General features: G+C 38.5%; 1 protein-coding gene across 2 annotated transcripts in view; it reads right to left on the bottom strand.

Annotated features, from left to right (window-relative positions):
* LOC111862421 (proton-coupled folate transporter) overlaps window positions 1–16,263 on the bottom strand; it is a 31,957-nt gene extending 15,694 nt beyond the window's left edge. Inside the window, exons 1-4 of one of the 2 annotated variants that reach the window (XM_023847805.2) lie at window positions 16,156–16,263; window positions 13,882–14,100; window positions 7,502–7,676; window positions 4,294–4,482 (exon numbers count right to left, since the gene is read on the bottom strand). In XM_023847805.2, the coding sequence (XP_023703573.1) occupies window positions 4,294–4,482; window positions 7,502–7,676; window positions 13,882–14,100; window positions 16,156–16,182 (610 nt within the window). In that variant the 5' untranslated portion in view covers window positions 16,183–16,263. The remainder of the gene's footprint in view (window positions 1–4,293; window positions 4,483–7,501; window positions 7,677–13,881; window positions 14,101–16,155) is intronic. The other variant, XM_023847807.2, reaches the window with a different exon arrangement.
* Between the last annotated feature and the right edge of the window lie 681 nt (window positions 16,264–16,944).

Below are 16,944 nucleotides of genomic sequence, written 5' to 3'. Positions count from 1 at the left end.
GTACCACTTCACACCTGAGACAAAACAACAATCACGTTAGTGGCGGCATTCCTCTTCGCCTAAGCCTCGAAAATTCAAGCAAACACAGTCTGCCGGTAAAGTCATGGCAACTGTGTTTTGGGATCGAAACGAGGTATTGTTGGTTGACTTTATGGAAACTGGGACCACAATAAATGCTGAGAGATATTGTGAGACACTGAGAAAACTCAGGTGGATGATTCAGAACCGGAGAAGAGGGATGTTGAGCAAGGGCATAAGCATTCTCCATGATAATGCTCGCCCCCATGCTGCCCAACAAACCGTCGCTCAACTGCAACAGTTTGGATGGAACATCATCATTCATCCTCCCTATAGTCCAGACTTGGCGCCCAGTGACTACCATCTCTTTCCAAAGTTGAAAGAACATTTGTCTGGAAAGCGCTTCAACAACGACGATGAGGTAAAAGCTGAGGTTCGAAGTTTCCTGAACAGCATGGAGGTGAACTGGTATGACATGGGCATGCAAAAACTCCCACTGCATCTACAAAAATGCATCGAACGAAATGGCGATTATGTAGAGAAATGAGTACATGTTCAAGATTCAACTGATGTATCCAAAATTGAAAATAAATGTTTATTTTATATTTTCAAACATAGGAGACCTTACTTTTGGAATTACTCTCGTATATGTGAGCTAATACTGACTTCTTTCATTCCTTGCTATCTGTTTGTGTGTGGTATTTTTTTACTTGCTTTGCTTGGGACAAAGCATCTGGTGTCTGCTGCTTATGAAAGAATTGTTCCCACACAAACTCCGACTTGCTTTCAGAGAGATAATTTGTTAGCTAACTTTCATTAAGTGCTTGTTATCTGTGTTTGTGTGTGTCTATTTTTTTTTTTTAGTGGCTTGGCTTACTGGTGACAAAGCAGCTATGTCTGATTTACGATGTTACGAACCTAGGGGTCGAAGTTGCCTGACGCCTGTGTCAACATTTATGAATTTGTTATTTCTTTTCTGCCTTGCGACACTCTCTTAGCGAGCCCCATGGCATCTTGGTCACGTAACTTGTCTGGCGGGACAGTTTCTTGTGGGTTCCCACAACTTTGAATGAAATTAGGGTATTCCTAGGTTTGCTTATGCTGATGGGAATTCAGAAACCAAACCTCAGAATGTATTTTAGTAGGAAACAAGGGAAAAAGTGTGGTACGAAAAATTATTCAACCACTTAGTTAGTTAGTTATTTGGAGAGGGTGGGTTTTCCCATGCACTTAGACCTGTATTGGTCCATTGTGCTTCCCTCTATGATTTCTACCAGTCTCTATATCCTACCGCTACTCGTACTTACCATCAGTCCCGCCCAGCCAGCGAGACCGGCTCTACTGGCTGAGATGTATCTATAATGCTTCCCCCATCTACCAGAGGTATTAGAGACTGCTGTTGGGCGAGAAACGTCCGCAGTTTGGCTCAGTGACCTCCTTTGGAGTTATCAGGTTCTTTTACGTGCCGTAAAGCTATGACATGGAACCCATGGCTTAAAGTCCCTCCCGGAGGACTTGTTCCCTGAATTTTTCCACCCTTAAAAATTCGACGACCTCCGCCGGGTATTTGAACCCGTGTACTACGAGTCATGAGGTGGGAACGTTACCTCTAGACTACGGAGGCCGCTTATTCAACCACTTAGTATCTTGTGTCTTATTTACGATGTTATGAACCTAGGGATCAAGGTTGCCTGGCGAGGTTGCCAGACGCCTATGTCAGCATTTATTTCTTTTCTGCCTTTGGATCGTCCCTTAGCTGAGCTATTTAGTTCACCATGGCATCTTGCTCTCGTAACTTGTCTGATGAACAAGTGCTTGATCTTTTGGACAAAAACTGTTCAGTAGATTCGGATACAACCTCTGTGGGTTCATGTGGATATACTCTCGATTCCAGTTCTGAAGAAGAAGAGGAAGAACCTCAATTTTCTCTGAATATTCCAGATAATACTTGGGAAGAGGTCGACGGTGCTAATCCTCCTCTACCTTTTGCGTGTGATTTAGTTGGGAAACAAATAGTGCCAGTTCAGTGTACCGATGATCCTCTGGGATATTTTGAGTTAGTTTTTGATGACGATCTGATTACGATGATAGTGAATGAAACAAACCGTTATGCGGAAGAGTTTCTTGCTCATCAGAAAGAAAAAATCCTGACCCAAAAGAAATCACGGTTTCAAAACTGAGTTCCTACAACTTTGAATGAAGTTAGGGTATTCCTAGGTTTGCTTATGCTGATGGGAATAATTCAGAAACCAAACCTCAGGATGTATTTTAGTAGGAAACATATGCTAGAAACACCATTTTTTCCCAATGTAATGAGTGAAGAAAGGTTTTCATTGCTGACCAGATTTCTCCATTTTGTAGATAACACCAATAAGGAAACTGCAAAAAGAGATCCTAAATTGCACAAAATTCTTCCGGTTAGTGAATATTTGAAAAATAAGTTCCAGAAAGTGTACATACCGGGCAAAGAAGTAAGTGTCAATGAATCTTTGTTATTGTGGAAAGGTAGACTTTCGTGGAAACAGTATATTCCTATGGAAGCTTCCCGGTTTGGGATTAAAATTTTTGAACTTTGTAATTCTGCAGGATATTTGTGGAATTTTATAATTTACAGTGGATCAGGAACAAAATTAGGCTGTGAAATCACCAAAGACACAGATCTTTTCTCAACAAAAGTTGATCTAAGTTTGTGCGAGAAACTATTAGACTCGGGCAGATGTGTTTATATGGACAATTTTTATAGCAGTCCCGATCTTTTCCAGAGATTAGTTCAGAGGACAACAGATGCTGTTGGAACAGTGAAAATCACGTGGAAAGGTATGCCAATAGATCTAAAAAAGAAACTGAAGAAAGGAGAAGTAGTTAGTGCAAAGTGTGGGAAATTGGTGGCGTTGAAGTGGAAGGATAAGCGCGATGTCTCAGTGCTAACTACTAAACATTCAGACGAAATTCAACCCCTAAGTCAAAACGGTGGGTTAGAATTTGTAAATAAACCTATGTGTGTAATAGAGTATAATAAATATATGGTAGGTGTAGACTTGAAAGATCAGCTACTAGAAACATTCTTGCCAGAAAGGAAAAGGCAAAAAGCGTGGTACATTCTGTACTGCAAGGCTGGTAACAAGAAAGATCATGTGTTATTCAGATAAACTTAGGGAATAAGATTATATCAAAGTCCCATGGACAGAATTTAGAAAAGCGCAAAGGGCGTCCTTCAGATACCGACATGGAATGTACGAGATTGACGGGTCAGCATTTCATTCAAGAAAATCCCAAAACCGAAACTTATAAAGTTGGAAGAAGAAGGTGTGTGGTGTGTACAAAAAACGGAAAGAGAAAAGAAACCAGATACAGGTGTAAAAACTGCCCAGGGACACCGTCTCTCTGCCTAGACCCCTGTTTTGAGCAATACCACACCAAGGTCAACTACTAGACACTGGATATGGAGAGCTGGGAAAAATAAATAGCTTGACAAAATGTAAGTACACATTTATAATAATGAACTGTAAACAATTGTAAATATAATATAATTTTTTGGAATTTTTCAAATAGCTTTTAAATGCACAAAACCTTCAGTGCTTGTGAAAATAAAGCACCGGGAAGGATTTAAATACCCCCGCTTAAATTCATGCTAGATGCATGTAACTGAGGGGACGCATATGGTGCGTCGCACACGCTTGAGGGGTTAAATACCCCCGCTTAAATTCACGCTAGATGCATGTAACTGAGCTGACGCATATGGTGCGTCGCACACACTTGAGGGTTAAATGTATATCTACAGACCATGTAGATTTGAAAAACAAAGATACTGCTTGGTGATCTTGGGTGTAACACCATGTAGTCCAGTAGATGTTCACCAATATGTAGGAGGAACATAGACTCAAAAAAGTAAGCAAAGTAAAGCTTATTGCCTTTTATTGCCAGCAACTTGCTTGGCTTATGCTTCAACTCTGAAAATGGAGACAATATGTTCCTCCAGAATATCAGTGAACTACCAGACTATATGATGTTACATACTAGAAGATAGTACCCCTTTATAGTAACCACTGTGAGAACCTCATATACAGAAGAGATACTGGATGGTTTCAATTTTCTAACAGTACTGCATCAACTAGAGGGTTTATGCTTCGTGAGATATATAGTGACATAAACATCTTTCAATATTTTTAATGCTTTAAAACAAATCAGTTTCATCAGTGATGATGATGATGGTGATAATAGTAATAATAATAATAATAATAATAATAATAATAATAAATGTGAAAGTGTATATACCCAGTGCAACGCCAGTGGGCATTGTTGATAGATATGTGATATCAAGTATTGTCACTCGAAGAGTACGAGCTTCCACTGTTGTTATATCAGCCATGTAACTGAACACTGCAGCAAAGATTGCCAAATCTGCTCCAGTTAGAGCAGATGGCAGAGAAGCTGACAGCAGCACCACCTCAAGTGGCCATGTGACTGAAAAAGTACAGGATTATCATTATCACTGCTCTAATCACTATCATACAGTTATCATTATTATTGTCATTCCTGTTACTGTTGTCATCATCATTATATATTGTGGCGTGTCTTGGGTTCGAATCTCGTTGACCACGTGTATAAGTTCTATCCCACTTCTGACACCAATGTGGTGTGTCTTGGGTTCGAATCTCGTTGACCACGTGTATAAGTTCTATCCCACTTCTGACACCAATGTGGCGTGTCTTGGGTTCGAATCTCGTTGACCACGTGTATAAGTTCTATCCCACTTCTGACACCAATGTAGCGTGTTTCGTGTGTCACGCTACAAATAAGTTCACGCCGTCATTTGGTATAGCGAGTTTATTCCTTTGCTCGTCTTACACACTTTACAATCATTCCCGTCTGCAGTGTCACAATCACTGCTTACGATAACTCGGCGATGCTGGACTATCTCTTCTGGCGGTTATCCCAAGACTGACTTCCAAGATAGCTCGATCACGACTGGCTTCTTAGCTGGCTCGATGAAGACTGAAGACTTCTCGTCGAAACTGGGCTTTTATAACCTTGGCCGCTGTTAGGCAACGAATCCTTTGTTATAACCATGGAGACTCCTGTTAGAACTACAATGGAGCAATTGTTGTCTCCTCTGTAACGGTCTATTCTAGCATTTCCATAGCAGTGACTCTTCTGGATTGCAAACACGTTACAATATGTTAAAATTCATCCTACTAATTCTTTTATTATTTGCTGCTCATCTGGAAAAATAGTGGCTATTAAGGTCAATAGATTATTTCATCTGTTTTGAAAGTGGTTAAAAAATGGCATTTTGTAAATTGCTTGGAACTGAACATTAAAAAACTAGTGTTATATTTTATTCATGAGGTCAATATTATTAATTTTAATTACCATTTTTATGATATTTCAGTTTTGAGTACTGACTTTAAAATATCTTGATGTTTTGTTGGACAGTAAACTGTACTTTCATTAGCATGTTAATTATGTATATTTTCAGGCACTGTAATATCTACAGATCATTGATTTCATAAAAAAAATTTACGGATGTGGGGGTGCAAACCTGGACCAATGACATATCCCAAGTGAAAGAATATTCCTCATATCGAATGATTTCCATTGCACTCAAATCTCGAGTAGTGGCAGTGAAGTGATATATTGTGTTATCCACAATTTAATATTTAAAAAAAGTTTTATTTTAGTCTGTAATTGTGTTGTAGGGACAACATATTTAATTCTGTTTTATTAGTAATTCGGTGATTTTGTTACTATTAATGAATAATGAAAATGTAGATATACTTTTTCCCTCTTCAGTAAAGAAAAAAATAAAAACGAAGTTTGATGCTAATCAACCTAGAAGTTTTAAATATGGGCAGAGGGGGAAAGAATCAAAATAGGTCATTCTCCACTTCTTGGTTTGATAAGAAAATATGGTTGACTGCACGTGATGAAAATAAATCATTCTTCTGTTCTGTATACATTTTGTTTGGAGGCGAAAGTAACTGGACTGTTACAGTCATTAGAGATATTAAGAACATCTCTGAACAAGTGAAAAAATGTGAAAGCTCTGCAACCCATAATGAAAATGATGTAACATTTAATGTTTTCATTTTTGTAGATATTTTTCCAGCAGAATGAGTGCTATCATTAATCCATTCAGCGGCACAATGAGCTCGTAGGCAAAAATAGTCATAATTTTGGCAGAATACTAAATTCTACATTACAAGTGTACTTGTTGGCACTGAAGATGGTGTCTTATGGCACAATTCTGTTCTTCACTGCTGATTTAAATAGCACTTAGAAGAATCTGTAGGCTTGAAGTGCTGGACTGGATGCAGAAATGAAGAGAACAATGAATAGATACATTTGTAAGATTTGAGGTTTTCATGACAGTGAGTATGAAGAATGCCATCTTCTGGAATATGGCTGTAGCTACCTGCTCACACTGGTTCCTCACTCACAGATTTTTCTTCACTGAAGATGAAGGCGAAACGTTCCTCCAAAACGTCGGTTCACACAAGATCTACACAGTGCCACATCCCAGAAGACGCCATTCTTAATAAATAAATTTGTTTAATTCAGATTTTAAGTTTTTTGTTGACATGTGTTTGTTAGTGCAAAGAAGTTTTATGCTTGAATATTGAGAATTTTTATTGTAATATGTACCTTTCTTTCCTGAGAACCTAATACAAATCATGAGTTTGTCTTACAATCTATAATGTCCCCTTTCCAAAAATTTATTACTGAATCTAAGGTCTTACAGTCAACAGAATTGAGAACAGAATACAATACATACAACACAATTGAGAATTGAGGAAATATAGTAGCTATCATACAGTAATTGTTCTTATTGTAATTAAAACGTTCATCACAATTTTAATTCTTATTCTTGTTACATTTAACACTCCTTCTTGTGGTCAATCGTAATTATTGCAGTTATATTATTTTTTAATGGAATTAAAATTGTTTTATGGGAATATATTCATGGGACTGGACGAAGAGTGAGAGTGAGGCGTGGCATAGCCTGGCCAGTGTACACCTATCTTTCAATAAGTATCAGGACTCCCACTGCCACTCTTCTGCGCTGTTCAATAAAAGTGGAGGACATCCCCTTTTCTATTAACAGTGGAATATTCTTGAAGTTGTAACATGTATAAAACTATGATTAAAAGTCAAGGAGAGGACAGTTTTAATCTCAGCCTGAGCTTTGAAGAGGTGGAGTGCATACCTCTAAGGAGAAGGTGTGGTGAATCATTAATTGAGTGTGGTAGAAGAAATGGTCATTGCAGTAGTGTGTAAGGTGAAGACTGGTATCAAGATTGTAAGTGGTGAGACATTAACTGCTCAAAATAATTATATACAGTAAAATATTTACTAATATTCCATAGTTCAGCTTGTCCAAGCAATTAGAAATGTTGGGTAACTGTTCTTAAAAACAGAACGATAATTGCAAGACATTTCTAGTCATATACGACAATTAGCACATCTGAAACATTCATATTACCTTGCAGTGCATTGACGACGACCATAAGAGAATAATACAATTTGCCAGCTAGTCCCAAAAGTAGTGGCAATTTGCGTCCACGACGATCACTCCATGCACCCAGAAAAAGCACCAGAACCAAAGGTACAGCATGTGAGGCTACACTGTTGTACTGGTGAAAGTTTGAGACTGTAACCTGAGCAGAAAAGAGAAATATGTTTCATTTTATGTAGTAATTACAGCCTCTATGATCTTTATTGGGAGCCAGGATAGTGCAGTCATTATAGCGACTGGCTACAGGCTGGATGACAAGAGGAGTTGGAGTTTGGATCCCAATAGGGTCAAGAACGTTCTCTTCTCCACGTTGTCCAGACCAATTCCAGGGACCACCCAGCCTCCTTTTTGTTGGGCACCAGGGACCCTTTCCTCAGGCGTGAAGCTGACCACTCACCTCCATCTAGTACTGAGGTCAAGTAAGCTTGGGTCTGTACATCTGCTCCCCCATATGTCTTCATGGCACAGGTTAGTTAAGCACAGGGACATCTTTACCTTTATTTCTTCCTCATTACTTCATGGCCATAAGTAGAACAGTATTAAACGTAATCTGCATGATATTGTTTCCTCAGCTAACAGGATATTTTGTTTAATTTACAAATGCCTGTGTGCCATGTGGTAGTTGTAGATACAGGTGGAGGATAAACATCGAAAATAAAGTCAATGATTAAAGCTAAAGCAGTTCTTATAATGATAGATATTGCCATTACACTAATAATGTTCCCCAAATTTGTGACCTTTGTGCAAAAGTTACATAGAATATGTTGTTCTCATATCTGTATCCTGTTTCCCAGACATCTAGGTGTGGCTTGTACATGTGCAAATTTGGTACTCATATTCTGTAGTGAGTGCAAAGATCTTCTTTAAGGGAGCAGACTGTGATACTGATCACTGCCTAGTGGTGATGAAATTTAGGGAGAGACTGGGGGTAATTAAACAGGCAACACAAAGATTTGATATGGAGAGATACAATTTCAAAGAAACTGAACGAGGTAAATGATAAAGAACAATATTAGCTCAAGGTCTCAAACAGGTTTGCAGCTTTGGAAAACTTAGTTGATGATGTGGACATCAATATGCCATGGAAGTATTAGAGAGAATACATAATTTTCAGCCAAGGAGAATTATTATAGATTGAAGCATCATAAGCCACAGTTTGGCTAAGGATGTTCACAGCTATTAGATCAGAAGGAACTAACCAAATTGTAATAGTTGCAAGATGCAAGTCAAATAAATGTGAATCATCTGAACAATGTAACACATGAAGGTAGCAGTCATTTCAGAAAGAATAACAGGGAATATCTGAAAGACAAAAAGCTTGCAATGCACATTAAGAACAAGATCTTTAAAGACTTTTATAGAGGTATAAATTAATTTAAAAGGAATTACTGGGTTTTTAAGATTTGTCCATCCTCCAGTATTCTAAAAACTATATAACATTACATTTTGGAAAGTGGGTCTGTTAACAATGTTATATTTTAGCATCCTGTTACACTGATTCATGTCCATGGTTTATGCTGACTGTCTTACAGTGTATACACTTTTTCACCATATTCTTCACTTCCACACTACATGTTTCGGCACTAATGTGCCATCTTCAGGTGTCTTTATGCACGTTAAACTATTGTACTGCATGCCACAATGTCTTCATTCTAAAATGACTAAAATCTGTGTTCGACATATAGGACGATGAATTCTAAATAATAAAACTTTCCAGGATTCTTCCTACGTTGCACTCAAACACGCGAATTATGCCAATCCTCTTTTATGTGAGCATTCCTCCTACATATATTTGTGTATCGTGTTCTGTGTTGTGTTTTGCTCCTATTACTGCAGGTCACACAAATCCAGCAGTACAACGCATGCAGTAACAGGAGCAAAACACAACACAGAACACGATACACAAATATATGTAGAAGGAATGTTCACATAAAAGAGGACTGGCGTAATTCGCGTGTTTGAGTGCGATGTAGGAAGAATCCTGAAAAGTTTTATTATTTAGAATTCATCGTCCTATATGACGAACACAGATTTTAGTCATTTTAGAATGAAGACATTGTGGCATGCAGTACAATAGTTTAACGTGTATAAAGACACCTGAAGATGGCACATTAGTGCCGAAACATGTAGTGTGGAAGTGAAGAATAAGGTGAAAAAGTGTATACACTGTAAGACGGTCAGCATAAACTGTGGGTCTGTTTCCATCCTCAGTTGAGGGGGGAGACACCTACTCTGTTGGGTCCCTTAGAAAGGGCTAACCTCAATTACTGGATCCAGAGTAGGTGTCTCCCCTCTCACCTGAGGATGGTAACAGATCCAGTTGCTGAAATATTGTGTTCTGTAGTTTTTAGAATATTAGATGATGAACAAAGTTAAAAGAACCCAGTAATTCTAATTACACCATTGTCAGAACCCTTTGGAATCTAGTTTAAGAGGGTGGTAAAGGATGAAAATGGTAATCTGCTTGCAGATTCCCACATTATGGATGCGTGGAAGAATTACTTCTCTCAGTTATTGAATATACATGTTAGCAATGGTAGGCAGACAGAAATACAACTGAGCCATTAATAAGGTAAATATTTGTGTGATATTCTTCATCTTCAAAATGGTCTAAAAAAGATGCTTTATTGTAATTTCTTTACAACTTTGTTTTAGAATATGCCATTAGGAAGATCTAAGGAAACCAGGTGGTAATGAAATTGAATGGGACACATCAGTTTCTACTCTATGCTGATGATATAAATCTATTGGGAGATAACATAAATCTCAAAATAAAACACAGAAACTCTCATTGATGCCAGTAAGGAGGTAAGTCTAGAGGTAAATGCAGAGAGAACTGTATTGTATCTTGCCACCAGAACAGAAGGCAAAATCATGACATAAAGATAGCTAGTAAATCCTTTGAAAATGTGGCGAAATCATGTATTTGGGAATGACAGTAAGAAATAAAAATTTGATCAATGGGGAAATTAAGAGCAGGTTAAACTCAGGTGAAGGTCGCAGGTTCAAGTCCCAATGAGGTCATTGGATTTTTTCAATTAACCCAATCCTTCCAGCCGCACTATGACCCTGGTGTCGACTCAGCCTCTAACAGAAATGAGTAGCAGGAAATAATTAAATACTTATACTGGGAAGTAAAGCGTGGCCGGCACGTAAGGTTGACAGTCTTACTGCCATCTTTGAGCCGATTGTCTAGATAATGTGGGACCCTCAACATCTCACAACCCTATGAGCCTTCATGGCCTGTTACAGGGATAGCTTTACTTTTTTTTTTTACTTTACTTTTAATGCTTGTTACCATTCAGTTTAGAATATTTTGTGAGGTTTCTAAAAATTTAAAAATTACAATATATGAAACTATAATTTTTCCTGTAGATTTGTACAGGTGTGCAACTTGGTCTCTGACATTAAAGGAAGAACAAAGACTGAGGGTACAATTATTGTGTTTCTGGAAAATTATAATCTTTCTGTTTTTTTTTATTTAAAATGTTTTGGAGACTGGATTCTGTCTTCATCTTCAGGTGGAACCTACTCTGATGCGTCCAATCAATAGAGCTAGTCCTTCTCTCTGGACATTGGATAATACCCAAAAACACAGTAGTTTTATTACTGTACCATTGTCACAAACCTTTAGGTCTTGAAGGCTGAGGGTATTTTAAAACAGGGATATGACGAGAATATTTGTACTGAAGAGAGAAGAAATAATAGGAGGTTTGAGCAAACTGCATAATGAGGAGCTTTGTAATTTGTTCTCTTTGCCTAGTATAATTAGAATGAGGTCAAGAAGGGTGACATGGGCAGGTCTTGTGTAAGGCACGGGAGAGAAGAGAAATAAGTATAGTGCTGTGGTGGGGAAACCACAAAGAAAAAGGCCACTAGGAAGACCCAGGAATCTTCTTCTTCTATGGCGCAACAGCCTGATGTCGGGCCTTGGCCTCCCTCACCAAGCCCCTCCATTCCTCTCTGTCCTGCACTGCTCTCTTCCTGTTCCTTACACCCATTAACTTCTTCGCATCTCCTTCCACCACATCATCCATCTAGTTCTTGGTTTCCCAGCATGTCTCCTACCACCTGTTGTACTATATAATATTTTCTTTGGGATTAGCTCCTTATCCATTCTCTGTACATGCCCAGCCCATTGCAGTCTTTTAGCTTTATCATCACTGAGACCTCTGGCTCCTTGTATAATTTGTATAACTCTTTATTATATCTTATTCTCCATATCCCATTCTCTTTTACTGGTCCATAAATTCGTCTTAGGATTCTCCTCTCGAATGAATTGATGACTGATTCCTCTTTCTTGTTTAGCGTCCAACCCTCACATCCATAATAAAGCACTGGTCTTATCATTGTTTTATAGTGTGACATGTTGCGCAACAGAGGACCCCCACCTCCCCAGCAGCATGTGGCGGTAATGTAGCACTCTCGTTACTATGGTAATAGGCGAGTCATCGCCCCACCACTCTCTCCACAGTGATGTAACGTGCAACGCACGGTGACGCAACACGACGACATGGCACCGGTTCCTACTGTGACACGGCACCGCTTCCTACTGTGACGTGGCACGCAACAACGCTGTTGACGCGGCAACAGGTAACAGCGAACGGAATAAAAGCTGGCTGAGCAGCAAGCGAGAGCCAGTGTGTTATCAACAGTTCTCAAGGCAGCAGCCTGCGAGTTGAGTTGAAATCTAGCTGGCGGAGAGTTACGAGTTGAATTGTATTGTAGTAGTCACCGAGTTTAGTTGTAACGAGTGAATCGTGACAGTGTGAAGAGATTTGTGTGTAGGGTTATAAATTGTGTAAACCCGTATCAGTGTTATAATTAATTATAGTCGTTACTTGTAGGTTGTTAAATAAACCAATTAACAATCTCTATGGTGTATTCAGTAACCCAACACGTTACAATATATTTTTGTTTTAATCGCTTGGTGTATATCCTTTGATCTAAAAACTGATAGTAACGAGAAATATGCATTATTCGCTAGTTTTATTCTTCTTGTTATTTTGTGATTATGACCATCAAGACATCAGTTATTCATAGACTTCAAGAAAGCCTAGGATTCAGTTAGGAGGGAAGTATTGTTCAATATTCTGATAGAGTTTGGGATACCCATGAAACTAGTTAGGTTGATTAAAATGTGTTTAAACGAAATGTATAGTAAAGTCCGTGTAAGTAAACATTTGTCAGATAAATTTCCTATCCAGCATGGTCTAAAACAAGGAGATACTTTATCGCCACTCCTTTTCAACTTTGCCTTAGAATATGCAATTAGGAAGGTCCAGGGAAACCAGGTGGGACTGAAACTAAACGGGACACATCAGCTGCTGGTCTACACCGATGATGTGAATCTACTGGGTGATAATGTAGATACCATAAAGGAAAACACACAGACTCTAATTGATGCAAGTAAAGAGTTTGGTCTAGAAGTAAACACAGAGAAAACTAGGTATATGTTACTGTCTCATCACCAAAATGCAGGGCAAAGTCATGACATAAAGATAGGAAACAGATGTTTTGAAAATGTGGCACAGTTCAGATATTTGGGAATAACTATAACAGATCAAAACCAGATTCAGGAGGAAATTAAGAGGCGATTGAACTCGGGTAATGCTTGCTACCATTCATTCCAGAACCTTTTGTCTTCTCGTCTGTTGTCCAAAAACATAAAAATTAGGATATACAAAACTATAATTTTGCCTGTGGTTTGTATGGGTGTGAAACTTGGTCTCTGACATTAAGGGAGGAACATAGACTGAGGGTGTTTGAGAACAGGGTGTTGAGGAGAATATTTGGACCAAAGAGAGATGAAGTGACAGGAGGTTAGAGAAAACTGCATAATGAGGAGCTTCATAACTTGTACTCTTCTCCAAGTATAATTAGAATGATCAAGTCAAGGAGGATGAGGTGGGCAGGTCATGTAGCACGAATGGGGAGATGAGGAATGCGTATAGGATATTGGTGGGAAAGCCAGAAGGAAAGAGACCACAGGGAAGACCAAGGCGTAGGTGGATGGACAATATTAGAATGGATCTTAGAGAGATAGGATGGGATGGTATGGAGTGGATAGATCTGGCTCAGGATAGGGACCAGTGGAGGGCTCTTGTGAACATGGTTATGAACCTTCAGGTTCCATAAAATGCTGGGAAATTCTTGAGTAGCTGCAGAATTGGCAGCTCCTCCAGAAGGGCTCAGCTCCATGCGTAAGTAAGTAGAAGAGACTGATATCAGTGGAAGTAACTCACTTGTCCTTGGAAATAACACCGAATACCACAATTTGAACATATAAAACAAACTTTGAATACTTGAACTTCTTTTTAATTTGCTATAACTGGATGGAATCTCACTTGAACTTGCTTGTTGTATTCTTTGTACTGGTTGTCTGCAAGGTTGGAGCAAATGTTGTCTGAAAAGTTGTGATTGGCACGGCAGGCTTTGTCAACGAAGAATGCTTGTTCAACCACTGATGTGAGCATGAAGGCCATCATGTACAGGAACATGACAGGCTCCACTGTAATAAGGTCCAACCAGTGACATCTCTGTGGCTTTCTGTCCTCCGCCGGTACCTGACAAAGTTGTGACGTATCATACAAATACACAGTTAACAATGATATCATTGATGGAGTAGAACAGAGTTAGGATATCCATGCTGTTATTCGGTTCAGCATATTCAATTTTATCATCATCTTTTCAAAAGGAAAACTGTGGCAAGGCTATGAGCTGGAAGACTGAGGAATCATGGATCGACTCCTGGCATGGGAAAGAGATTATTCCCTCTTCTGCAGTGTCCAGCACTGGCTCTGGACCAACTCACCCTCCTACCTAATAAATACCAGGATTTCTTTTCCTGGCAGAATAGTGACCACAGTTTGAAGCTGATGGCTCACCTTCTTCTAGTGCCAAGATTAAGAATGTGTGGAGTTATATATCCACTCCCCCCATCCATCTTCATGGTTGGTTGTATAATTAAGCATGGGGACAATTTTGTACTTACTTTTAAAACTGTAATTATTTCTCTGCTTTGTGTGGTTGTGACATTATGACTCTTGCTTCAAGTGAAGTAAACCACTGAAAGGACAGAGCAATATCTAACAAATGAAGTACTGGATTCAGAAAATTACATATTTAGGATAGCAATTTATATTTGTCATTCACTGTTAAAGAAATTGAAAGCAATGGAACGTGTAACACGAGGATATGCTAGACGTTGATTGGAAAGGCCCACACAAAGAGAACACCTCGGAGTAAGAAATCCTCAAGGCCATTATCTAAGCAAACAGACTCTGTGGGTTTGAACTGCATTAAAGAGGATCCTGGCTTTTGTCATGATGTTAATGAAACTTCAGTTTTCATAATGAAAGAAATTTCATGGATAGTTCAGTATGTATTACTGCTCAAGGAGTAGTTTGTATTAGGGAATTGGTTGGTTACCCAAAGTTAACAGAAGAAAGGAAAAGAGTAGAGTACATCATTTGTGATTTTGAATACCTGTCTTTAATATTCATTTATGGCTGGCACAGATCTTGCATGTAAATTCTGTCATCATATGTGTAATATTACTGTTTTGAATCTTACATAAACTAATGTGACACCCACTGAGAATTCAACAGAGAATTTCATTATTTGTTATTTGAAATTTGTACTGTTTGTTAACGGTTGGTACAGTTCGCTTCCAGACTGGAACCACTGAGTTTTTTTTAACTGTTTGTTAACTTCCCCTGCTCTCCTGTTTCCAGTCCTACAGTCATCTTCTGTGAATAGCACACATAATCTGTCTCCTTTATGTATTATATGACATTTCACATATCCACATCAAAATATTATCAACACTCACTCAACAGATGTGATACACTGAAAGGAAAGGTTGTTCTCTTTCATTACTTGCTACAGAACTTAGAGTCATGCAATGCTCTAATACTCAACATGTCATTGCTCTAGTAGCCTGAAATTGTACAGTTTCAGAGCTTTTATCTACCCATTACATTAGTTGTTTGTACATACAGAAGAACACCTGTCTGAAATAAGTTGAAGCCAGAAGGAAAAGAGACCACTGGTAAGGCCTAGACATAGGTGGGAGGATAATAATAAAATGTTTCCTAGAGAGATAGGATAAGGTGGTATGGATAGGATTGATCTGGCTCAAGATAGGGAGCAGTGATGTAATTTGAGTGTTATTCCTCCTTTACAATTGGGCTACTATATTACAATGCAAGGAGACTAACCATGTCACATGAAAAACAAATAGTTTTTTCAGAAACCATGACATAAATTCTGTACTCATGAATATTGCTACTTTGTCTTCTTGTTAAATGTCTTTAGTAAGTTTTGTCTGATTGTTAATAAAAGGCAGACAGAATCTTCCTTGACCAGATGACCTGGCCAAGAAATTTCCTTTATACTAATTTTGTGGAACATGGAAGTTCTTCACAAAGTTCACCTTTGAACGCTATCCTGAGCCACATCACACTTTCATAACATGTTTTCCTAAGATACATTAATAAATTATCATCATTATCCTTCCATCTACAAGCTAGATTCCTCAAGTCTTTCAGATTTTCAAATCACAGATTTTTTCACATTTCTTATTTTCCTTATATTCCATAATTATTAGAAAATCAGACCTCTTTCACTTCCATGGTATCTGCCATTGTCAAGAGCTCTTCAATCAGTGCTTTACTAACGAAATTAGTGTCAGTCCCAACCTATCTGTTTGTATGGAGCTGAGTACTGCAGTGGCCAAATGTTCTGGCAACTGAAGTTGTGTCAACTCATTTACCTATGTCATACTTTAAATTATTTTTATCTTGATTTATTTAAAAATGATGTGTCAATTGCATGGGTTATATAGAATCAAATAAACAATCACTGAGATTAGGCCAATCAAGGGTTTTTTAACTTAACAAATATTGACTTAATCTTCCCACAATTAACTGAGTAACTGCACTGTACAAATCAAACTGCTTTTCCAGCATACCGGCTTTAGAGATGCATTCTTTAAGTATACCAGAAACCGCCTTTGATATTACAACTTAAACTATATGTAAGTCTAAAATTGCTTAAGTTGTACCCCTGTCCAGATCAACATACCAAATGATCACTGGATACAAAACGTCAAGCCTTTATTTATTGTATCCCAGACAATGAAAATTGAATAAATGCCTACCTGTAAGATTTGAGGCTTTCACGGCGATGACTATGAAGAAAGCAGTCTTCTGGGATTTGGCACCGTGTATATGTGGTGTTAACCGACGTTTCGGAGGAACGTATCGCCTCCATCTTCAGGGTAGAAGGAAAAATATAAGTAATCCGCAAGCACCGTGAGAACCGGTGAAAACAGACTGGTGTTGGAAATATACACAGCTATGTGAGAGCAGTGAAGGAAGGGGGGAAGGGCAAGTATACAAGTGAAA

Source organism: Cryptotermes secundus, unplaced genomic scaffold, assembly GCF_002891405.2.
Source record: "Cryptotermes secundus unplaced genomic scaffold, Csec_1.0 scaffold741, whole genome shotgun sequence".
Taxonomy (NCBI): domain Eukaryota; kingdom Metazoa; phylum Arthropoda; class Insecta; order Blattodea; family Kalotermitidae; genus Cryptotermes; species Cryptotermes secundus.
Note: the sequence above shows the minus strand (reverse complement) of the source record. Positions and strands in the feature narration are given on the sequence as shown.